This window comes from Aulonocara sp. 'chitande type north' Nkhata Bay, linkage group LG15, assembly GCF_057382095.1.
Source record: "Aulonocara sp. 'chitande type north' Nkhata Bay isolate Kocher_YH1m ecotype deep benthic linkage group LG15, A_spYH_male_GT1.1, whole genome shotgun sequence".
Taxonomy (NCBI): domain Eukaryota; kingdom Metazoa; phylum Chordata; class Actinopteri; order Cichliformes; family Cichlidae; genus Aulonocara; species Aulonocara sp. 'chitande type north' Nkhata Bay.
In genome coordinates, this window is record NC_141358.1 from 4,927,272 (window position 1) to 4,953,125 (window position 25,854).

General features: G+C 41.2%; 1 protein-coding gene across 3 annotated transcripts in view; it reads left to right on the forward strand.

Annotated features, from left to right (window-relative positions):
• plcb1l (phospholipase C beta 1-like) overlaps positions 1 to 25,854 on the forward strand; it is a 128,592-nt gene that overhangs the window by 62,747 nt on the left and 39,991 nt on the right. For all 3 annotated transcript variants that reach the window (XR_015124993.1, XM_086263616.1, XM_086263618.1), the window contains exons 4-11: positions 7,675 to 7,815; positions 9,043 to 9,122; positions 11,333 to 11,386; positions 13,139 to 13,214; positions 17,717 to 17,817; positions 18,547 to 18,713; positions 24,283 to 24,429; positions 25,609 to 25,766. Coding sequence is in view for 2 of the 3 variants with exons in the window: in XM_086263616.1 (XP_086119742.1) it covers positions 7,675 to 7,815; positions 9,043 to 9,122; positions 11,333 to 11,386; positions 13,139 to 13,214; positions 17,717 to 17,817; positions 18,547 to 18,713; positions 24,283 to 24,429; positions 25,609 to 25,766 (924 nt within the window). In the remaining variant the exon portion in view is untranslated. The remainder of the gene's footprint in view (positions 1 to 7,674; positions 7,816 to 9,042; positions 9,123 to 11,332; positions 11,387 to 13,138; positions 13,215 to 17,716; positions 17,818 to 18,546; positions 18,714 to 24,282; positions 24,430 to 25,608; positions 25,767 to 25,854) is intronic.

Sequence of the window (25,854 nt, forward strand, 5' to 3'; positions counted from 1 at the left end):
CGAGTTATTGCTGATGTGCTGGCATTTTGGAAATGCCGTGATATACGCTCTCGGTCTCCCCTCCGTCCACCCCTTCTGTCTCTTGTTTCATGTCTCACTGCTTCGGGGTTAATGAAATGCCCCTGTTGAAGAGCTGGAATGAGCTCTTCAACAGGGGCATTTCAACTTCCTCCTACGCATTTTCTCAACCTGTGCCTCGCTGCATGACTGAGCCCTGGCGACGCATCACCACTGGCTAATGTATTCGACTGGAGTGCTTGTGAGGAGCTAGTGCTTTCATCAGGATGTGTTTTTTGTTATTGTGATTCCCTTCTTAATCATTGCACTCCTCAATCAAACACATGTAAACATTAAGCCTAGCGTCTTACTCCAAAAGATAATACAATTTAAATCCCGAGGGCTTCCTCTTTCGCAAACTGTTCACTCACGCTTCACTCGAAGATTTGTGACAAAGTGTTTTCTGGCTTTGGATGGCAAAGTACACACACACACTCACCAAATGTACCAAATATGTGTGCAGTCACTTCTGTACTGTGGTTGGTGATGCATCACCTGACAGCTGACTGATGAATCACTGACCTTTTAGTCCTGTCCTCATGGGTATTTCGCCATCTCATGAAACTGCGGTGGTCTGCTGCTCATTGACACTTTGGTTCTCACCTGAATTATGACTATGTGGGAGTGCGATACAGACAGCACAGGAAAGACGGGAGACGGCTTACCCAGAATCAAAGATCCTTCATCCCTCACCGATTCCCTTGCACTTCCCCTCTCTCTTTTATTCTTTGATCGTGTTTACAGTGCGGTTGTTTGTGAGACTTATCTGCAGCTTATCCTTGGGCAGTGTGCAGTATGGTGGCTGAGTTTTACCCGAAGCTAGAAAAGTTAGCAAAGCAGTTTCCACACTGAGGAAGTTTAAAGTATGAAACTGCAGAACTGCAATGGGAGCAGACAGTTCGCCCATACTTATATGAAAGGCTGCTGCTACTGTGGCTGAACTAAACAGACTGATCAGCAGAAACGCTTTTAAGCTGAACTACATGGTGTCCCCGTGTAGCAGTAAGGCATCAGACTCCCACAGCGAGGGTGTGAAGTGCAAGTCCCCCCTTTCTCTTTTTTTCTGTGTTGATGTCACTGCTCATATGTGACTGGGTGGCACATGAATGAGTGTGGATTATTAGGAAGGCCATTTACAGAAAGCAAAAGCTATGGCTTTCTTCTAATAGGATCAACGTTTCAGTGCTTTCTGTCTGTGTAAGGTTATGAAGCGGCTAATGTTTAAAACATGCTCTGCAGATCCGGCGTGACCCTCTTAAATAAATGACTGCATTGCCAAGAGAGGGAGTCATCTTAGGATTAGCTTTGCTGTGGGTGAAATGCTCTGTAGACTGTGACTCACACTGGCTGGTAGACAAGGATGCACATCGGCGTACAGATATAGACAAACTAAACATCAATAAAATGACAAAGATAAGCGACACGAGGCATATCGTCATACGGCTCAGACTGAAGCGGCTCATACATCAGTAAATATTTTCTGCTGAAAACGAGTGCATATAAATGACAAAAACATGCATCTGCGCAGCATTTGTGTGGCAGAATGAGCACATCACCCCCCAGCTTGATATCCCATAATTGCCTTCCAAAAGGCCCAAAGCTTTACCGTCCCACCAGCAGCATCTTGCCGCTCTGTTAGTTAACAAGGCTAGCCGGCAGCAGGAGGAGGTTAGGTGCCCTGCTGATAGTACTGCTCTGCAGTGCCGCGGCTCCATACGTTAGAATGTGCTCCTCAGAATTCTGATGTTCAAGCTGGATTTAAGTCTTTCTGCTCATTTGTCCGATGATTATAAATCCATGAGCAGATTGTGCATGAGGTCAGATGGGGGAAAAGGCAAAGATGAGAATATCTTCTTTGATTCAAATACCAAATACACCTTATAACGACTCTACACTATTGAATATACACAGCTTAGCCAAAATTGTATGATAAGTTATAGTTCAAGGAGATAGCTGATTTACTTGTTGCAGCATTGAATAAAGCCTGAACAACTACTACAAGGCTGAAATCGTTATTATATCCATAAAATAAGTTCCCAGTGCTTCTATAACATCCTTTTGTTTAACAAGTGCAGATGCTTTTAAAAATTCAGTGTGAACTTCAATGCGCAGGCTGGCAGAGTCAGCTAAAGTGCTGCCATCCTCAAGATACCAACCAAACCAGCTTAAAAAAACATGCAAAATGCAGGTCTTGTGAGAATTGGTGCTTCAAAAAAGAAAAGAAAGAATTGTCACATTACTCAGCTTGTACTCCTGCTACAGCTGCCTTGAACATAGCAAGGTTCATCTGTTAAAACAGCTTTCCTTTACAACTAATAATTGTTTTAACCACGTTAATATACATTCGTGAAGCGAAGCTCGTCATAAAAGCATTCGACAATTCCACTACTACTTGTCCAACATGTGTGTCATGAGGAGGCGTGTGACCTCTAAACAACGCACAATGCTTTGACCTTGCTATTTTTCCTTTGTATTGCTGCTAAGTCACTGACGAATTTCCAAACAAGTCTGATTAAAAATAGTTTTTGAGACTTGTATGTGATTAATTTGATGGTTTCTGACCTCTACTCCAAAATGCACTTGGCCTTCCTCTGGTTTGGACTCAGGAACTGCCAAAACAGTCAGGACCCTTTTGGACTCCTTTTACGGTCAAGCTCTTGGGGGAAAGTACCAAGTATGGTATGAAGGAGGGGGAGATTTGCCTAATGTTTGGAGAATGTGTTTTTAAACAGGCTCAGAAGAGCTTCATTTACTTCATATAACTAGATAGGCTTATGATTGAGTTGATTTGGTACTCAATTGCTGGATAATTGTTATTTCCTGCAGTGGGAGGAGCTACTGATTATATAGGCAGGACATGCAGCTCCTCTTGAGTAGCATAGTGAGTCAGGCCATGATAGTAAGAAGACCACTGTAGCGATGGGCCAAGCGAGGCCTTGTGAAACACTAAAACGTTTAGAGCAGATGCGTCGAATTTGTATCGAGCTTTTGAAACAATCTGACACCCGTCTCTACGGTGACACCTTCTGGCCATTTTTGCTATGTCACATGGTGATAATGCTAGTTTTTTAAGCAACGCAGATTTTCCGCAATTCTAACCAGTTCTTAAAAATAACCATAATTAAGACATTTTGGAGAAATCTCCATACAACAAAACAAGAAAAACTTTGACTGTAACAAACAGCGTGTTATCAAATTCAATGCACAATTTATACAATCTACAGAGAAGAGGCTAATGAGCGTATTTTCATAACCACATACGTGTTGTGGATATATACGTAATCACAGTGCCCCATTAATCTTTGTGTTTTATCTACAGTGGAATGACGTGTGAATGAATGTAGCTTGTTATGCTTATGAAAAATAAAGATCAATAAGAGAAAATCAAGTGCTATGTAAAGATTTTTATTCAAAAATATCAATTTATTTAGTTTAGTTTTAGCTTCTTCTTTTGCAAATTGGAAAAAATAGAAAATCATCACATACATGTCTACATGAAACGCTTGTTTCATGTAGACATGTACACAACGGGATTTCTTTTTTAAATAAAGGTGCAGGTTTACAACTTGGCACTAGACTAATGGTTCATGTTACACATGAGCGATGTATCTTTTGACCGCTACGGTGGGATTATCTGTTGCCCTGCGGGTACTATGGGTTTCGCTAACTGAGCTGTCAATAGGGTCCCACAAACTGCCCTTTGCTGTGATTGCTGCTGCTAACAATAATAATAATAATGATGATGATGACTTTTAAGCTTTCTGGGAGTTTTCGGTGTCACTGGGTTTTTTCTACACACTGTCAATCAAGGTTAGAAACAACAGGCAAGCCGCTTGTCAAAACTGGGGTCAAAAGCTCCAAAAATAGCCACGTCATGTGATCAAGTGACGTGGGCATTTTGAACCACAAAGCAGGCTTTCAAAACATCTGTGTAAGCTCAACACAGCGTCAAAACATCAGCATCGGGCATCCCGTGTCTGGTTGCAGCTCCTCTTGGGGAGTGTAGCCTGTCAGGCCCATGATGGTGAGCAGGCCACAGTGGCTGTACTGCCAGGGGCCTAACTGAAAGGGAGTTAAGGCTGGTGCAGAATTGTTTCATCAGTTGTTAAGTTTAGTTTTGGTTCATTATAAACAAGTTTTTAGCCCAGTCACTGTTACATTCTGCATTAATAATAAACTTAAATTTAAGCCCTTTCCTTAACCGGGTTCACTAGATTTTGCAGATCCTGCTGAGTGGTGTGTAGGTAGATGGCTCATCATCAATCATTCATACTGACATTTCCTTTGATCTAATGTCTCTCTGTGTGTTTATTTATACACACACTCTGTGTGACGGTGTGTATTTCTCTGTGTGAGCGTTGAGCCGAGCCTGCACGAGTGCAGTTCCATGCCTGTGCTAAGGTGGACGTGTGGTGTGTGCATTTGCGATGGTGTGTGTCCGAGCTGTGTGTGCAGGAGAGAGGGTTTAGACAGGTGCCGTGCTGCAGGTTTAATGACCTGAGGTGTGGCTGACTTCTCTTTGCCAATCTGAATCTCTTCCCTGTGCCCAACAGAGTGTGACACAGTCTGAGCGCATGGCTGGTGACAGGTGGGGGCAGGTGGGGGCCTCGTGACAAACTAAGGCAGAAGGAGAAAGTCTGTGTATTTCCTCGGGCTGCATCTCCAGCTGAATGCTAAGTGTTTGAGAAGAGTTCTTATACTGACAGGCAGCAGCTGCCAACATGCACCTTGAAAGCTTGACTAAGCACGTGCTCACAAGCATCATACACGACACTCACACGCGTGCACTATAGCAACAGAAGACAGAGGCCATGGCTGTGTTTTCATAAAGGCTTAACTCAACCACACCATCATCCAAATCCCATCCCTACCCTTTCCCTTTCTCTGAATCTCCACTCCTTGTGGTAACTGAGACCGCAGGCATGCCTCTAATAGCTCCCCCAATGCACCAGCACAAATTGGTTTTCACTCACATGGCTTACCCCCTTCCTGCTCCTCTCCTTCCATTGCTCTCTGTTCCTTGCTTTATTTCTACTTTTCTTTATTTTGTCCTCATCTCCTCCACCCCTGCTCCTGCTCCCTCCCCCTGCTCCTGCTCCCGTCCAGCAGGGCCCACCTGTCAGCTTGTTTCTTTCAGTCAGTCAGTCTTTTCCCAACATAACTGCTGATGTAAGTGCCTGCAGCTCCCGCCCATATGACTGCATAGTGGGAGATGAGCCCTACGTTCAGCTAATGGCTACCAGTAGCTTCAAAACAATATCAAATTGCATTGACGTTGTAGTAATAAATGAAATATGCATCTTACTGTCATCCCGTCTGTTCTCAGAAGCCTTTCATGTCTGGCTGTCAGCCAGAGCGTTTCTCAGAGGGAGCTTTGTGTGTTTTAGCAAATTGCAAGTGGCTTTTTATGCTTTGAATGATGACACGGGTGTCATTCAGAATACATAAGTGGACAGTGATTGATTCTCATTGAACTCAGGATGTGCATGTGTGTGTATTCCATCGATTGGTGGTCAAGTCCACACATGACTCTAACCATCTAAATGATACACAACACTGAAAACCTGTTTTCTCCACATATACATTTTTTCTTTAATTTAAAAGAGCAACGTCTTATTTTCAAGAAGTACCTCCTTAGCCACATAAACTAGTTAAGGGGGGAGTACACAGGCTGTCAGAAGGGACAGGGTGAACATGTATTGCCTTAGAAGTTCTCAGTGTGATAATCGCAGGCGCCACTAAGCCTCCACAATTTGATTGGGGGGTGTGAGGGATGTGTAGAGGACATTTATCAGCATGACACAGGACACAATGCTCTTTGTTTGATTGGTCAAATTAGTGGAAGCTCATTTGCTTTCACTGCAAAATCCTTTACAGGGCTTTTCTGTTGTGTTAATTAAGCCGGAGCAAGAATTCTGTATGCCACTTGCATACTGGGTTTGCAAAGAAGAGAAGGAGATCGTTGTTATTCCTCTCTTTCTCCTCAGAGGCATTGTAGTTGGGTTCTCTTTTTTTGGGCTTTTTTTGTGATTCGCACCAAAGATGAACTTCTTAAATATATATTTGCTAAAATTAGTTTGGTTTAATTCTCCTCTGACAATTAGCTCGGCTGAATGCAAATTCTCCAGAGTTTTTCCTCTGTGGGAGCTGGACTATTGCCAGCACCCAGTGTTTTGTTGTAGGAGAGATCAGACTTCCTGCAGCAGCCCTCTGATTTTGTCGGATGATGAGAGAATTAGGGTTGTACTAAGTCCAACAATTGCTTTTTCTCAATGTGGGGACAATTTCTGTTGACTTAGGAATTTGCAGTTTTTATATAAGCCTTTAAAAATAAAACCCTTTGAGAGCAAGAAAAGCATTCTCCTCGGGTCTCCTGGGTTAAGTGAGTCCTCTGGTGTTTTTTTAGCAAAACATTTTTTCCTGTGATGTTGATTACAAGTTATTGTATGTATGGGGGGTTTTGCAGTTAAGCTGGAAATATGTTGAGACAGGAGGATGTTTTTTGGGCTTAAAACAAGCTAAAAAGCAAGGCTGGAAAACCCTCATGCTCTCATTTTTGGGGAGCTGTCATGGGGTTATTAATAAATAATAAATAACACAATAAATCCTGTGCTGACATCTTATTGGACATTTGTGCTTACATGTCTACATGTAAGTTCTCCATTCAATACTTAACCCACCTCTTTTCCTGCTTGTATAGCCTGCCATATGCACCCTTTACACAAACTGAGAATCGCTGGTGCTGTAGCACACGGACTCTCTACCTCTGTCCTCTAATTAATCAACCAAATCAGCCATCAAATAAGGTGCGAACTCCCAAATGTTAACCAGTCTTGTTTCCTCTGAGTTCATTCAGAGACTGTTTTTGTTTTGAAACAACATCACAGCAAAATGCCATGACACAGAGCAGTGCCGTCTCCCACTTCCTCAAAAAAAGCATTGCTCATCTTCCTCTGTGGCCTGTTTTATGTCATTTGCCATTTCGCTGAAGCTTTGTTTGGCCTGCAAGCTTTTAGATGCCGCTCTGGCTGATCTGTTCCACCAAGGTTCAACGTGTGTGCAGCCCGGATTAGAGGCTAACATAAAGTGTTCAGAACTTGGGTTATGTAGCACAATTTCTTTTATCAACATGCTTTATTTGAGGCTTTTAATTGGAGCAGATATGAAATGAAAAAATACAAAAGCATTAGCCAATAGGATATCGAGCATATGATCATGTGACTTGTGACCAGTTGTTGCAATAATCACATGAGAGGAAAGGGCATTGATCAAGTGGGACATACGCAACACTGTATTAGGTCCCTGAATTAGAGAATCTAAAGCACTATAAATAATTTTTTTATGTAAACGAGATCATTGTGAAAGCTTATTAATTAAGTGTTCCTCATCCATGCCTGTAAGGGATATTATTTTTAAATATAAAAATTTTAAATACTTCTCTTTCTCCTAAGAAAATTATCATTACCACTCCGTGGCTGTCGATGTGTCATTGAAGGGGATTTTGTTATAGAAATTCATTAATTTGGTGACTTTTGTTTTTCATTTAGATCTGAATAGTTCATTTCTTTGTTATAACATATGTTTTTTTTATTTGTGTGTTTTTGTTTCATTGTAAAGGAAGCCAAGCTGCGCGAGCTGCTGGATAACAGCACGCTGTCGGGGAAGTTGGAGAGCAGGATGCTGACGGTTGTGAGTGGCACCGACATGGTGAATATCACCTACCTGAACTTCATGGCGTTCCAAGAGGAGATTGCGAAGGTAAAAAAAAGAAAATCATGCATAGCAGCAGTAAACAAAGTAACTACTTTTTTATTGTACATAACCTGGACAACCAAAAACAACCACAGACAGGTGAAGTGAGTAATAACTTTGACCTGTGCAGTGGCATCTCCGGCATCTACAGTGGTGAGTGGGGTATCTTAGCCAGTAACTGGGCAGTCAGGGTGAGGTTGTGTAGCCCTACCCATGTGCCTATACTCACCCATCATGTGGGCAACCAGGCATCATTCACCTGGAGAAAAAGAAGGCAGCAGGATGCACTATGTGAAGAATAGTGCATCGTAATAATTGTATTAATGTAGGGTCTTTACCTTACAATATAAACTGTTTTGAGGCAACTGTTTTTGTTTTGTATTATTTAAATAAAATTGAATTGAATTGAAGGCAAGCTGCCAGAAACAGTGTGATGCTCTGGGTAATGTTTTCCTGGGATTCTTGGATTCATGTGGATGTTAATCTTAAACGTACCACATACCTAAACATTAGTGCAAACCAAGCTCGTGTCTGAATTGCAAAGGTACTCTCTGACGACATTAGAGTTTTTCATAGGGGCAATGAGTCGTGGAACACCGTAAAAAGTGCTTGGGAATGCTTTTAAGGAGCATGACGAGGCTTCCAAGATGTTAACTTTGCCTTCAGATTCCACAGATGTCAGTTCATTTAGACATCTGTGGGATGTGCTGGAAAAAAACTAGTCAGATCTGTGAATCTGCTGCTGATGAATTAGTGAATCTACACCTCGATGGGTCACAGCTGTTTAGGCTCTTTGATGGGGACTTGCTCTATAATATGCATGGGGTTTTAATTTTGTGCCTATTTTTTGTATTTGCTATTAAACTAAGCCATTAAAAGCAATAAATAATATTCTCAAAGAGTGAAAGCATTTCTTAATAGTTGTTTATTTTTAATTGATTTAGGAGGCTTTAGACGGAGGTACCATTTCTTTTTTTAGGATCATGGTGAAAACCTGGATCATAAGTTCATCATCAAGTCATTTACCACTCTGGAAAATTATGAAAAATGATCAGCATACCTACTCAGTATGCATGAACTTCATTTATTCCTGACACATGGCAGCAGAAACTGAACACAAACTTCCAGCCTTCAGCAGTTATCAGCATCAAAGCACAAAGGAGTTCACTGCCGCTCTCTTTCCTGACTCTAGGTGTGTGTGTTAATGTTGCGTGTGTGTTTTATTTCCTGCAGGAATGGGCAGAAGAGCTTTTCAACCTGGCGTCCAACCTCTTGGTGCAGAACATGTCCAGAGAGGCGTGCCTCGAAAAAGCGTACGTCACCGGATGCATGCACACGCGGACACATGCGCACGCGCACATGCAAGCAGTCTCGAACAAAATGTAAATCTACAGTCCCCAAGATAGATATGAAAATCGGGTCTGCAAGCACTAGAAATGTCACTCGTAGCAAGAGTCACATTAGGGACCTGATGTATTTTACATGAACAAAAATGGTAAAATGTTATGTAAAAATCTTGCGAAACCATCATGTAGCATTTACACCTTCACCAAAGCACATTTGTGCTTACATTGTTCACACACTGCAGTGTACAACGCAGCCTGATTTTTCACACATCAACGGAGGAAGTAAGAACAGACGAAAGCAGAATTATCAAAACAGCTGGAAATATGTTTATACCAGTTTATAAAACACCCTGCATGCGTCAGTTGTCTTTTTATTGCTTCCCATATGTGAGTGTGCATTTGTTTGGTGGTGTAGTGTTTGTTTTGTGTTACAGTAGTGACATATAGTAGATTCCAGGCTGACTCGGTGAGCTGAGCTTTGGGTTGAATTGGGAAAAGAGAGGAAGAGAGGGCAAAAAACAGGAAGCCAGTATTTTGTCAGTTCCAGGGTATTACATAAATCACTGATTATCCTTATCAGTGGCTCTATGTCCATGACCGCTTTCATCATCCTTTGCCCTCGTGTCACCTCTGATTCCGAGTGAAGCTCACGCAGAGTGAGCGTAAATATGAACACAAATCATTTTTTGCTGGACTCTGCTCGCCGACAACTCCCAGCTGTCTGCTGTTTATCAGTGAACAGAAGCCATTAACGTGCACCCCCGAGGAGCTAATTGACTTATGAGACAATAAAACTGGTCATCGACCACATAGTGCAGATAGAGTGGAATAGAACTGAATACAGCAGGTCTCGCGGTCACGTCGGTTGCTCGCAGCAGCAGTTCTTGTACACTCCTTGCTTACAAATAAGGCAATTCTTCGCCATACCGCTGCTGCAGCGCGAGGATGCTGCCTCCCTGAAGTGATGTTGATGTTTCTCCGCGTGTGGTTAATTCTCATCGCTGTCTCTTAAAGCAGTGATACTGATTTTGGGTGGTGGGTTTTCTGAGGAGCGGCGTAGCTGGGCAGCTTTCTCATCAACAGGAAACTAAACAGAACCCAGCAGGTTTTTTAAATGACCACTTGCTGAAAGGTGTTGAAATCAGTACAATTATAATTGAATACTTTCCTTGGATAACACAGCCCTCAATTACCAAACATGGCAGGGTTAGAACTGCGTGTTTTACTCTGTGTTGCTCTGTGACTATGTCTGGAAACTTGGAGTTGAGCAGCGTCATCTAACTGCTTATGTCTTTAGCATCATCTAATGAAGAAATGAGTAAATGAGTAACGTCTAGGATTAGCTAGAGTGGGAACATGAAAAAGAACAGAGAAAGTAGTGAGGTAAACAGAAAAGGAGACAGTGAGTAATCTGTTTCCCCCTTTCTCCAGTGTCATAATGAATAATACAAGCATCTCTGAGTCAGATGGGGGCATTGAAAAATACCTCTTCCCTTCCTTGTTTGGGAGCCTTTCAATCATTCTCTTTAAAAAGAAAGAAAGAGAAAATAAAGCCTCATGCAGTGCTACTGGCTAACTTTATCCCAACCAAAACTTTTGTTTACAGCTTTTAAAAAAGAAGAAAAAAAAAAACAACTCCCCAAACTTTGATCCCAATTGACAATTAAAAGTCACCAGCCTATTAGCCTGAGGCAGTCGCCAAGTTCTGTCAAGTGGACACTGTAATGGATATTAATTATTAGCCAGCAGCCACTTAAAGCCCAGCCTACAATGATGGCTCCTGTTGCAGCCGAGCTATTTATAGGCCAGGTTACACGCTGCCTGTGCATTGCTGCTGCACTGCTCTGCCCTGCCAGCGTTCAAGACTTCCAGGGATTAGCCCACAGTTCTGACCTCCCGTGTAAACGCCGGCATATATATCCGCAGTATGCAAAGAGAACTCCACTCATGCACAGTCAGCCACTTTAAGATATTTGGATACGTGCTTTTTATCTCTTTCCGATGCATTACGTACGAGTCTGCAAACCTGGTCATGGCAGACAGTCATTTATGTCAGTCACGCATGTAAGATCAAGCAAACAGCCCCCACACATACATTAGACCTGATGAAGAGTGTCACTCACACTGAATAAACTGCTATCACGAGCTGCTGCTGATGTGTGCTCTGTGCAATGCAGATACACCCGGCTGAAGCTGCAGCTAAACCCTGAGGGAAGAATCCCCGTCAAGAAGTAAGTCTGTGTGACTCATCCACCCCCCCCCCCCCCCCCCACCACACCCCTCCCCCATCCCCACAACGGCTCTGCTCTTTTCATCGGTGCATAGTTTCCTCTGCCTTTTTGCCTTCTCTCTAAGCGTGCAGATGCTTAAACCTACACTTTGTTTTTTGCATATTTATTAGAATATATTACCCATTCCATCTGTCATGACAATATTCATTCTTGTTCTCCTTATCACCACTTTTCATTTATCTCACGCTGGGCCCATTTCACCCATGTGATTTTTTTATTATTATTTTTTTTTAAACTTTAGTCTGTGTCAGTTTGTGATTTATCTGAGAATTTCATTTTGTATATTTCAGTTTCAGTTTGATTTATCTGGAAGTTTGTCATCGCCTCATTGAAAATCCACCTCTCTCCATCTCCATTAGTCAAGTTGAGCTTTCAGGCAGGCGGGCAGCAGTGAACCTCCATGATAACCTCCCTCAGAGCCGCGGAGGAAAGCAGTGGGTGTCAACAGGGAGAGACACTCCTTGCTGTTTAGGGAATTAACCTCCTAGCTAGGAAGACATGTCAGTTTGACTAATGTCAGCTTGATACTGCTCTTCCACTGAGCGTACAGTAAGTGCTGGTGGACCTGCGCAGGCATACCTCTGCAAGCAATTAAAACAGGCTATTCCGAACAGAACCAGACCTAAATGTCCTGCTGTGGCTGCAGTGACACTAGAGTCCACTGTAAATCACTTTTATTGTCTGTATACACCGGAATAAAACAGATGACAGAAGCTTGAAAACACAGATGTCTGTCGGCAGTGTTTTTCCAGAGTTAAATGAACCGAGACGCTGATGATGTGACGATGTGATGTGATTTGAGATCATTTTGCGTTATTTACATGCGCACATCATAAAGAAACATTACATCTGCACGCCTTTTGTTTATTTATGCAAGAAAAAAGATGCTTCTGTTGAGACAGACTTTATAGCACAAGCACAATGACATGATAATAAAAATTATGACAGCAATGATGAAAATTGGTGTGATTTGCAAAATGATACCATTGCCGGGAAGCTTTCTTTCCTCATCTTTGTTGGGGCCTGTGTGGCATCGCATTCATGAAGACTTGTCACTTTTATGTACACAAGTGGCATTTGCCATGGAAAACTTTGCAATTCACTGTAAGCAGTATTAAAATCAAGATATTTTCCATGTTTAAATGTGAATATTAAAAATATTAAAACTACACTATTTTATCTCAGTCCACCCATCTATCTATGAGAGCAAACATATTAGGAACAGATTTATGCTGCTGCATTATTGCACAGCTTCCTAATGCTCCAAATAAGCTGAATCAGTAGCTCTCCAACTATTTCAGCATAAACAGAAATTTACTGCGTAACCTTTATGAATGTAAAATTCATTGCAAGGCTGTTAGACTGCAGTATTTAAATCCTGATGTCCCATCTTCTACCCCTCCCTTATTATATTGCATTTCTTTCCCCACACAGGCATCATCTGAGTCTAATATTTGTCTTTAGTGTTGCATTCTGTCCGGCCTGTAGTTTCACCCTTTTTATTTTTTTCCATTGCCTCCTAAGCTGTTGCTACAATATTACATTTTCACAGAATAATCTTAATATGTGTCAGTTAAATGCTGTGACGAATTCATCCGTTTGACACACAGCCTTTAAAGGAGTGAGAATTTCTCTCCGTGTGTGGCATTTTCTGTGATTACTCATAACAGCATGTTTTTTGTCTCCCTACAGTATCTTCAGGATGTTCTCGGCAGACAGGAAACGAGTGGAGACAGCGTTGGAAAGCTGTAACCTCCCTTCTGGCAGAGTGAGACTCCAAAATACTGAAGCTCTCTGTTTTTTTTCTAGTATTACTGTCGCCTCATATTTCCTCCGTCCCTGAACCGGCTTCTGTCTCCATCTCATCCTGTCTCTTTTATGTACAGTTGCCTTCATCTTTCCATCCATCCATCCATCCATCCATTTCTGTTTTGACTATTCAACTCATCTCTTAAAACACAAACTGATTGCGGCTGTGCTTATTCGTCTTATTTTCTGGATATCTGCATGAGTTCCAGCACAGAATGGATTTAGCCTGGGTTGTAATGCAACAAATAGACCCAGTGGGAGCAATAGAGATGACAAAAGCTGTTTTATCGCTACCTTTTTTTAGATGCCACTAGAGAGACGCTGCACCCTAATGCATAGAGGTGCAAACAGTGCTCTGTATTCAAACAGTAGCAAACAATTTTCATCCCTAGAAGTGGGAAACTGCTGTTCGGTGCTGCTCTGAACGCACACTTGATATGTGTCTAGTAAGGCAAACACACTGTAAAGCTAATTGGAATTGGGTCAGGTCACTTTCAGATGTGACTGAACTCATATAACGTGTTTACATTTAAATTACTCACTGAAAAGGTTATATCTTAGGTTAAGTCTGTAGTGAAATGAAATGCATTTTGGATATTCAGCATTTTCAATTGGTTAAAATCAGAATATATAACATACCTGATGCAAAGCACAGGTGTTCTGTGTGCATACAAGTGGGCTTCAGTTTCTTTTTCTGCAGTTTTCTTATCAAATCCCAGAAACACTGATTCCCAGTAAATGGTAAATGGCCTGTATTTGTATAGCGCTTTACTAGTCCCTAAGGACCCCAAAGCGCTTTACACTACATCCAGTCATCCACCCATTCACACACACATTCACACACTGGTGATGGAAAACCTCATTTGTAGCCTCAGCCACCCTGGGGCGCACTGACAGAGGTGAGGCTGCCGGACACTGGCACCACCGGGCCCTCTGACCACCACCAGTAGGCAAAGGGTGAAGTGTCTCGCCCAAGGACACAACGACTGAGACTGTCGGAGCCGGGGCTCGAACCGGCAACCTTCCGATTACAAGAAGAACTGCCAGTAATATAAAATGTATTCAAAACGCAATAAAAGAACCTTTGACCATGTACAATAAGATCTGATGGCACCCTAATTTTAAATGTAATCTCAGCTGATTATAGCTACTTATTATTTTTAATCTGATTAGCGAATTGTGGCCAACTCTGGCTACAATCAATGGCTTCTGAACACAAATCGAATTAATATATATATAAATAAATAAATATACACACACGGGAATACAAACACACGCCCACAGTCAGAACAAGCTATACATAATTAGCATAGGGAGAGAGAGCAGGAGGTAAAAACCGATTGCTGTATGAAGGTCTGCTGGGATTTGCTGTTATTCCATTGCACAAGTAATTACAGCTAAATGGTATTGCTGTTAATCCCTCAAACGCACACACTCCCAGGCAAAAGCACATACACAGCCCAGCTCGCACCAATGTCTTTTGAATGACTCACTGAGTCTCAACAGGGCTTGACCTGCATCCCCCCTACTTCTGTGCATCCTTCCTCACCTCCCTCCTTCCAGGTCTTTTCTAAGACTGTGTGGTTCTGCTCTGTTTCTTGCTGGCAAAATGCTGTTCCCTGCTGCTGAGCACGCTGTGTCTTTATCATACCCATTTGCCTCTGATAGCTCTATAAGAAGCCCTGACGCTAAGTGCAAATTGCAGGCAGTCATTTGCTGTTTGTTATTTGCATCTCTGCAATTGCTTCAAGAGGGCCAACTATAAGACGGCAGATGGAATGACAGATCTGTGTTTCTTTTAGTCACATTAGTGAGTTAGTGGATAGATGTCTTTACCTCAGCAGTACTCTAACTAGGAAGTCTGCACAACATGAAATTTCTTAGTATGCGGGGAAAGTTTAATAATAAGTAAGTACATTTAAAACCAAAGTTCTTTACGCCAAAATAAAATAGAATAAACAGGTTCCTAAAAAGGTATGGCTATGGCTCACAGGGTTTACATCAAATAAACCAGTAGCTACCAATCCACCAGTCACAGTTCCAGAAATCATCAGTTTCCAAAGGCTTGAAAATATATGTTTTAGTTTTATTTATCTGTGAAACTTCTAATGTGATTATCCCAAAGTTAGCCTGTATTTTAATAATAAACAGAGTTAAGGAGCCCAGGTTATTCTTCGACCTCTCAGTTAATATCTGAGAGCCAAACAATGTGGCATCAGTTTCTTCTATCCAAAATTCACTCATTGAGCCTTCTTGTGGCACAGTGATATCCAAGATCCAAGTGTAAATACAGTTAAATCATTAAGAGATTCTATCTTGTGAATAATTTGATGTAGCAGGAGCATGTGCAAAGCATAAAGAACAGACCCCTCTGGAGGTCCAGATTTTATAATAGCTAATGCAGAAGAGTATTTTCCAATGTTAACTGTTTAATATAGGGTTTAAACCAGTTAAGAGTCAAACCCTTAACTTCTCCACAGTGCTCGAAGTACTCCATGCGTAACTCAAGGTCGACAGTGTCAAAAGCAGCACACGACTCCACATAATTAAGACAGAACAACCAGAATCTGCAGAATATCAGAATATTGTTTGTTACTTTCAAAAACGCAGACTCAGTTCTGTGAAAGGTCTCATAAACATTGTTCTCGTGTAGGAAGGATGACAAATAAACAAACCTTTCTTAAATTTTAGTCAAAGATGCAGTTTTGATATAGTATCAATAACACTCAGAAGATCCACTTCCAAATTTTTATCCTTTAAGTAGGACTTGACTACTGCATGCTTAAAAGGAACTGTACAGAAGTGAAGTTTGCATTTATAATTCTCAGGACATCACAACCTGATGTAAAAAATATTTCCTCGTCAAACCACGATAGAAGAACAGAAGGGGAACACGTCATATGAGAAACCAAGTCTGACTTCACAGACGCAAATAACCAGATGATAAGCAACAGAGTTAGCTCCAGAAATTAGAATATTTGCTCCAATGTGTCCAACCTTACTCTGAAAGAGGTCCTGAAAAAGGAAATACTACTACAGTGGCTTGCAAAAGTATTCAGCCCCCTTGAACTTTTCCACATTTTGTCACATGACAGCCACAAACATGAATCAATTTTATTGGAATTCCACGTGAAAGACCAACACAAAGTGGTGCACACGTGAGAAGTGGAACAAAAATCATACATGATTCCAAACATTTTTTACAAATAAATAACTACAAAGTGGGGTGTTCATAATTATTCAGCCCTCTGAGTCAATACTTTGTAGAACCTCCTTTTGCTGCAATTACAGCTGCCAGTCTTTTAGGGTCTGTCTCTACCAGCTTTGCACATCTAGAGACTGAAATCTTTGCCCATTCTTCTTTGCAAAACAGCTCCAGCTCAGTCAGATTAGATGGACAGCGTTTGTGAACAGCAGTTTTCAGAGCTTGCCACAGATTCTCGATTGGATTTAGATCTGGACTTTGACTGGGTCATTCAAACACATGGATATGTTTTGTTTTAAACCATCCCATTGTTGACCTGGCTTTATGTTTAGGGTTGTTGTCCTGCTGGAAGGTGAGTCACCATGGGCCTCTTGGCCTCCCTGACCTGTCTGGTGTGTTCTTTGGACTTCATGGTGTTGTTGCTCCCAATATTCTCTTAGACAACCTCTGAGGTCGTCACAGAGCAGCTGTATTTGTACTGACATTAGATTACACACAGGTGCACTCTATTTAGTCATTAGCACTCATCAGGCAATGTCTATGTGCAACTGACTGCACTCAGACCAAAGGGGGCTGAGTAATTACGCACACCCCACTTTTCAGTTATTTATTTGTAAAAAATGTTTGGAATCATGTATGATTTTCATTCCACTTCTCACGTGTACACCACTTTGTGTTGGTCTTTCACGTGGAATTCCAATAAAATTTATTCATGTTTGTGGCTGTAATGTGACAAAATGTGGAAAAGTTCAAGACGGCCGAATACTTTTGCAAGCCACTGTATATATATTTTTCTTAAGCAACAGTTACAAGGGATTTGACTAATTTTCAAAACGTGTAGAGCTAAGCTAAATTGGCTAAACTAAATAATTCTGTTTATCCGAAGATTATACAAATATAAAATTCACTTTACTGTGCACATACTCATTACTTTACATAGATATGCACAAGTAAGCGTCTCATAGATAAAGAAGATGCTACATGAAAGATTGCCTTTTTGTAAAGGCTATGTTAGGATCAGTGCATTAAACTGAAAATAGAGTTAAACACATTTTATTTAACTAATAAAAACACAGTTTTGTTGCACTGAGGCGTGCAAGAAAAGTCTTCTCCAGAGCACCTGTCACTGTGGAAAAAGTATCTTTTATCTATCAGCTTGTATATTTTAAATCCACTTTTTTCTTTTGCCCTTCCACAGTACGTCCGAACACTACTGCCTGCAATTTATTCACCTATCTTACTTTTGTCTGCTGCAGAATGACTCCATTCCCCAGGAGGACTTCACTCCAGAGGTCTATAGCATGTTCCTGAGCAACATCTGCCCTCGGCCTGAGCTGGACCACATCTTCTCTGAAGTGTAAGTACTGTGTTTCTCTCTGCTCTCTCTGTGTGGTAATAATAACCTTTTCCACCTCCAAAGAATACGGGAATTCCCCGTTTAAAATGTCCAAAAAAATCACAATTGATACATTTTTTTTCCCAAATCATCTGTTGCTTTTTTCATATTTGTAGCCTCGATAGGAAAATTTGGTTTCCCAGGTTCAAGCCAGATCCTTTTATCCATTTATAAGACGTTAATTAGCCCAGGAAAGTGTGTTCTAATGTCCCTGGTTGTGACTTCTCGAGCCTAGCTGGTTTGGCCTCTCGTGCTGCAGAAGCAGAACTGCCCTTTGGCCCAGAGAGACTGAGACCATCATCCGAGGAAGCACGCCAGCTCAACCGACGCTACTCCAAGTCATAAATCTGTATTTTAATCACAGTTAAGTGAGGTAGCAGGAGAGCCAGGAGGATGTGGAGAGGATAATTTAGTCGAACAGGCTTGGATGCGAAAGGCGTTTTTAATGAATTCTCATAATTTACTCAAAACACAACATTTAATCCTGTTGTTTTGCATGTCTGCCGCTCTGCCTCGCCGCGTCTTTTTGCGTCTTAATTACAGCTCCTCCCCTCCATCGTTTTTTCCTTGTTTCATTTCCCCATATGCTATTTTTTAATCCCGTCCTTGCACCCACACCTTGCTTAGCAGCCCTTTAAGATGTTTTGTCTAATTTTTTCTAATTTCTGCCCCATTCCTTTCTCTGCTCAGGGGAGCCAAGAGTCGACCATACCTCACAGTGGAGCAGATGACAGATTTCATTAACAGTAAACAGCGAGACCCTCGCCTGAACGAGATACTCTACCCTCCTCTCAAACCAGAACAGGTCCAGCTGCTGGTTGACAAATATGAACCCAATGCTTTGCTGGCACAGAAAGGTCAGTGGCTCAAATTTCTGTCAATACAATCCCAGGCACACTGACAAGCTTATGTGTACACAGACATGCACGTAACACCTTTTAGTACAGATCGACTTCATGATAGTGTGCAAGTGATTTATAGTAAAAACTATCGGAAAAACACCGGTACATTATGCCCGTTGTGTGTTTTTACACTGTCCTCCTCCACCAACCCTGCACTCCAGCCGCTGCCACCAATAAATTTGTCAGGGGTGTTTCCATAGAGACTGCTGGATGGTGTCCAAAGCTTTTGCAAGTGAGGGGACATAGTGGGGTGCCGAGGAGTCTGTAAATACCAAACACTCACAGTCAAACACACATCACCGCCATCAAAATGTTCCACCTGTTCCCAACTTGTGCTAAAGTATTGCAGTTGCAATACTCAGAGAATACAGAGTATTGCAGTCCTTGGGATGAATTTTCTGGGATGTCCACTCCTGGGAGGAGTGTGGCATTGAGTTAACACATATTTGAATGCTCCAGACCAGCAAAGTGCCAAAACCTTCCCACCTCCTGACGATCAGTTATTCAAGTGCTATTTACCCTTTTAATTTCACTGGAAGCAGTTTTTCCCAGACTCTGGCAAAGGCTTTCTTCTTCACATGTCTTTATCTGTCTGTGTAATATAATGCAAGGCTTTGTACCTAAAATTGAAAGGGCAATAAATAGTTTGCCTGGTTCCTTTCAAAGGATTAAACTGCAGTAAATCTAAAACGTATAAACCTACAGTTCATTTTTTAGTTTTATGTGCAGGACTTCAGCACCATTTCTTGATCTGCTATCATTTCACTTTATTATGTGTGTTGGCTTCCTAATTGCTGATTTGCTTAATGTGACCTATATGTTGTCTAAGCGGTAACATGTTGTTGTTGTTGTTGTTGTTTAAACGCACTCCTCTTTTTTTCATTCCCAGGTTTAAATTGTATATAGATGTCAACCATCTTAATTAATAGAAGGACTTTAGTTTTAATATTTAGAGTATTAGGAGTGATACAGAATAATATATAAAGAAATGAGATGGATGCGTCTTGGTGAGCCAGCACTCCTGGACATGCTGTGCTTTCATGATGTCTCAAGTGTCAGTAGACCCAGAGCTGCCAGTACTGGAAAACATCACACTCCAGATATCAGGCAGCAAGGTCTTATATTTGCCAATTCAAATTTTATCTGTGCTAGAAAAGCATCTTACACAACTGTGCCAAAATGGATGAGTTATCGTACGCCGTGTACGGTTTATTATGAGCAAAATGCTGGGTTGATTTTTCTCCCCATAGTGTCAAACCAATCGCTGCCTTTGAATATGCCATCTATAGCTGTATTTAGATTATTTACTCTATATGTTTAGTTTTGTTAGTATATTTTCTCCTTCAGGGCTTAAAACATCAAAAACTGTTAAAGCTGGGAAGTCATCAATGCACCCGATTTCTTAGCTACGTATTCAAGGAGGGTTGTGGTGGAGAAGGAGTTGGAATACAGATTGATAATTCATCACAGAGCTTCCAGGAGTCAGATACTATGAACCTAATTCTTATCTTCTTTTTTCAGGTTTGTCTTTTGGTGTGTTAGTGTAGTGGTTAACACGTTTGCCTATCTATATGTAAAAACAAAATGCACTTGCAGTTAAAGTTAACGGTATGTCACGTGACTTCTACCTCAAATCAAACTGTGATAAGCTCAGCTGCGACATAAATTCAAATTTTACTAAAGGATTGAGTGAAGGTTTCGACAGAAGTATCGGTGGCTTGAATGGTTACCTCGATGTAGTCGCTGAGAGTAAGTAGTAAGCTGAAAAAAGATAAGAAAGCAGTCAAGTGAACATAACAGGTGGTTTTTACGAAGGGGTCCATATGGCAGAGCAGTAGAATACAGCATTTTTCCATATAAAGCTGCTTATTAATACTTTTTGTCATTATGCTGGAGATCTGGAGGATTAAATAATGCTTTTGTGTCAGGAATTCAAAAAAATGTCTTTGGTGCAAGAAGAGAATGATTATCTAAACATTTTATGGAAACTATACTAAACTAGAAGCTTTGTCTTTTTAATAATCTCCCCTGAATAAAGTGCCTACTTTACTCTGTTTGCACATGTGACCGAATAAATCACGGGTCCTTAAATTAGTTAAAAGTCATTTTTTAAAGCACACATATCCATCCTGACTGCCTAATGTTTGACTCTGATCACAGCCATGTGCTCATACTGTGATGTTGTGTGTTCATCCTGTCCCAGGCTCTCTGGAAGCATGCCCTTCCCTGTCCCAGTGACAGATTTCCCCACGTGAAGTATTTATCTAGCCGGAGGAAGTGCTGCCATCTGCTCTGCAGAGGGGTCCAGAGCTCCACATGCAACCTTCACACACACACATACACATAAACATAGTTTCTCCTCTTTCAAGGACACTCATGTTCGTAAAAACATACGTGGATTTTAGGTGGCATGAAAATTTTAGATACGCAGTCTGTGTTTAGCTCGGGGTAAAAAGCCCCCCTGTTGATGGATAAACAGAAAACCATATGCTTTAACTAAATGTGCTCCAGAAATGTGTGTATTAATGATGGTGAAGAGTTTTAGTCTTTATTAAACGTTTTAATGTTTCACTTTCTCCATTTGTGACTTGGAGATTTTGTTTATTTTTTTATTTTATACCTCTCATTCATGTCTTCACTGCTGAATCACTTTCTGTGACTGTTTCAGTCTGTGCTCTCTCAGATGTTATGACATCGTTTGAAGGAAGATGAATGAAATACAAAATGAAACGAGACACTTGGAGAATTTTTCATAATTCAAGAGTGGATAGTTGGCTTATTCACTTGAATGGTAGAGAGGAAGCTCTCTAGTCTTACGGGTGAAATTCAGAATCCATCTCTGTGTCCAATTTCCTCTCCTCTCAGTATGAGCCGTTATTGTGACCGGTAGCTAAAGTTTTACTTGGCTCAAATCTTCCTGTAGAATTTCTTCTCAGGTTTCACCTTGAGAGTAGCACTTGTATGTTCCCACTCTGGTTCGGCTGCATTACAATCCCAGCCGTGTCAACACAATTTTTCCGTGTTTGACCTACAAATGTCTTGAGAGATGGGGAAACTCTTTGTCTGCACGGAATGTGTGATACAAAGGTTAGACCTCAGCCAGGCGAAGGGAGATCCTGGGAGTCAGCAGGGAGTAAGACGCTGAGTGCGACAGAGCTCAGATGTCACAGACAGCAGCTAGCGTTAATTAGTCCAGCAACTCTGCAGAGGGCGGCACCGCATTAATTAGCATAAAGTGGCCAGAGGGACCTGCTGCACCCGTCAAGCTTGCATCACTTAGCATATTTAGCGTAATTTCAAGTAAGTGTGTGTGTATGTGTGTGTGTGTGTGTGTGTGTGTGTGTGTGTGTAGGCAGGTGGAGGAAGTATTTTGCTTTGAGCAGCAACTATATGTTCAAAATTTAATTCATGAAGGCAAGGTGTTTGATGTGTATGGTAATGCGTATGGAAATATGATCTCGTGTGGATGGAGATGTGGAGCTTTTCATCAACCGCTTATTACTTATTTATTCAGTGTTATTCACTTTCTCAAGCACATTCAGTGAAGATTAGCTGAGTGATGGCAGCCAACAGGCAAAGCTTATCATGAGTGACCATGACTACCAATCAACAACGAGGAAGGAACAGCTCCATGGGCAGCTTAGCTTCATCAGATCACTGTATTACTTAGTGATAATAGCAATATTAGCCGAAGCTAGTGGAGCCTGAAATGGAGAAAAGTACATTTATATGTTAATCTACCTGCTGAGCAAAGGGAGCCTTTTCAGACTTGAATTTTAATAATTAGAAGCATGTACTGTAACACAGTATTTAACTAGAGTAGGAAAACATTGAGGGACAGCCCTAAAGGAAACAACGAGTTTCCCTAAATGAAACGAAAGAAAGACATTTACCATCAGTCTCACACCCACTGTAATGCTTTAACCTCCTAGGACCTGGCGCTCACATATGTGGACATCACATTTTAGGTTGTCTAGACCAAAATACCAAATTTTGCTCTACAAGGGCTTGATATCCACTTAAGAGGACATTATACTGCCGCTGTTCTATCGAAATTTAAAGCAGGTTTAAAAAATTACGTAATTCTCTGTTTTTACATTCATCAGGTCCCAATCAGCCCAAATAGCAAAGAGAAATTAAAAATGCATGCCATGAAACAGTTCGGGTCTTAGGAGGTTAAAGGTGGAGAACAATGCAGGCACATGTTTACAGAAAACAAAAGTTGCTTTTATTTTATTAAAGTCACAGGTGAACGGGGATGCCAGTCCATTCACCTCCATTGGAAATAATGTTTTTATAAAAAGTGACTGACAAAAACACGCAAATGTTCTCATAGCCATGTTCAGTTATGTTGCAGTTTGTTAAAAATTTCATGTAAGGCATTGCAAAGGGTGGGGAAAAAAATCTGTGACACATATGCCACCATATGCCACGCACCATATTTTAGCTTGTGCAGTTAAAAGGATAAGGCATTCTTAATGTTTAACACGGTGACAAATCCCATTAAGAAAATTAAATTCCAACATTATGTTACTCCATCTGCCAGTACTTTACATCTTCCTTACCCTGTCTTTGGCACTCAGCCCCTTTGCCCATTAATTTCCACTGGAAAAACGAGACAATTCTGTGATTTAACTTTTAAATAAATTTCTAAAACTTTAGGCATCTGCAAATTTTCTTCAAATCAGAATAACTGCAAGATTTGGCAGATAGCTCTATACTGAGTCAGATGACTCAAGAAAAAGCAGATAAGATGATCACTGCAGTGAACAGTGAAGCGCGTGGAACAGCACACCTGCACTTTTTAGTTTACTTCTACTCTGATATTTTCCCTCCTTGTTGCGGTTCGTTTGTGCAGATGTGAACAAGGTAATCTGAGTTATTGGATCCCAAACTGCTTTGGAGTTTGTTTGGAATTGGACTGAGGCCGAGGAATCCAGAGCGGTTCATTTGTGGTGAAAACTCAATCGACCCAACCGCCAGGTGTACGCTTCGAGTGTGACCTAAACACCTTCCTGTAGCCTGGTGTGTTTTCTATTCTGCGATCCAGCAGAGCAGCACAGATGCGCAGAGAGTTTCTCTGTGTTATCGACTTGTCCAGAACACCTTTCTGGACAAGTTTACTTTTGTTCCTAACGCTCCAGACTCATCTGACTAATAACTGAAGTGAGCGTTCTCATGTGGTTTGCAGTGACGCAGTTGAGCTCACCTGGAGTTTACTTGTTTTTTCTGTGTGAAAAGAAACTAAACCACAGGAAAAAGACACAAGTCTACAAACTCATCAACTGATTTGGACCAAAGTAAATAAACTTTAGGTGTGAAAATGAACAATGTACAGAATAATCTGTATCAAGCTTTAAATACACAGTTAGCAAATCAGCTCATTGTTGTTTTGTAGTCTTTTTTGTGGAAATTGTTGCCATCTGGAAAAACAGAGAACATCACAATACAATTAGATTTGGACGCTTGAACCAAAAACAATGTTTTCACGCTTAGGATGCTGACTGCTGTTGTGTTCATGCAGGTCAGATCTCAGCAGAAGGCTTCACCAGGTACCTGAATGCAGAAGAGAACAGCATCATTCCTCCTGAGAAGCTGGACCAGAGTGAAGACATGACCTTTCCCCTCTCTCACTATTTCATCAACTCCTCACACAACACATACCTCACAGGTAAGCACGTACACACGTTAAAACTTCTTCTATCGGTCTGCTTGCGCAATCACGTTCAACTTGATTTTCCTCCTGACTGATTGCACAGGGAGATCCTTTATTCTCCCATAAATGAAAAGATCAGTCGTTCATTTAGAAATACAATTATGGTTGAAGTGAATACACTCAACTTTATACCTCGTGGGTCAGTCAATCAAATGCACCCTTGCATATCAGGCTCCCTTTCTTGTGTTACTTCTCAAGAGGTTATCCAATCAAGTCATGCCATGATACTTGATTCATTGATATTCATGAGTTAAATATTTCTTTGGACTGGTAGTCAAAGTAACTCCCTGCGGTGCACAAGCATGGCTGGCACAATAGAGAGGCCATTTTCTCTTCAATGGATATTAGAATTCATCTATTCAAATCTATTCTGGGGGGAACTGAAGAGCATTGAATCTTTGAAGTGGATCAGATTTCGGCAGCAATTGGAAAAAATTGAATTTTCTGTAATAGCCCAGCCTCATAGCTGGTGAAATGAAGAAATGAGAAAAACAAACACGAGGTCTTTTAATTTTCTCCTCACGAACTGTGTTTTTCTTTAGGTATTTTCATAGTGACTCATACTATGCTATTCTAATAGGGAGCAGAAGCGTGTTGCAATGTGGAGTCTATTTCTGTCCATGAGGCATTTGTGTTTCACAACTTCACACACAAAAAGAGCCATGCAGAATCATTAGTTTGATAACAGGACAAGCATTTCATGTTATTGACCCATCATAAATTATATTTTAAAATTAAAGTAATTGTGAAGAAATATTTCACCTCATGGAGTTGCTTAAAGATGTCAATTAAACAAGTTTTTGAGAGAAAAAATGAGAAAAGAGTGAAGTAAATGAATGGCATCACACCAAGTGAGAACATAGCTGCCTCTCACTTTAACACACTTCCACTTATTTTGTGGAAACATGCTGCTAATGTGAAGAGATAATTGCTTCGCTAATGGTGACAGGGTGATGAGATTTGCCTGCTTCAGATAACGACAGTTGTATTGTTTTTACTGCATGTGACGAACAATACAGTTAATGAGCTCTTGAAAAGTGGGAGGATGTGCTTTTGTGGGCATCCTGTTTCTTTTTGGATCAACTTAGCCGATACCTGTAAGAGCTGTTTTTTGTGTTCATGTGTTCGGTGCAGCCGGCCAGCTCGCAGGCAACTCTTCGGTCGAGATGTACAAACAGGTCCTCCTTTCTGGGTGCCGCTGCATTGAACTGGACTGTTGGAAGGGTCGCACCACAGAAGAAGAGCCTGTTATCACCCATGGCTTCACCATGACAACTGAAATCTCCTTCAAGGTAACACAAGGAGAGACGGTGATGGTGATATACGGGAGGGCTTGGTTGGGGGTTGGGAAGCAAAGGGAACGTTTTCACGGAAGGGTAT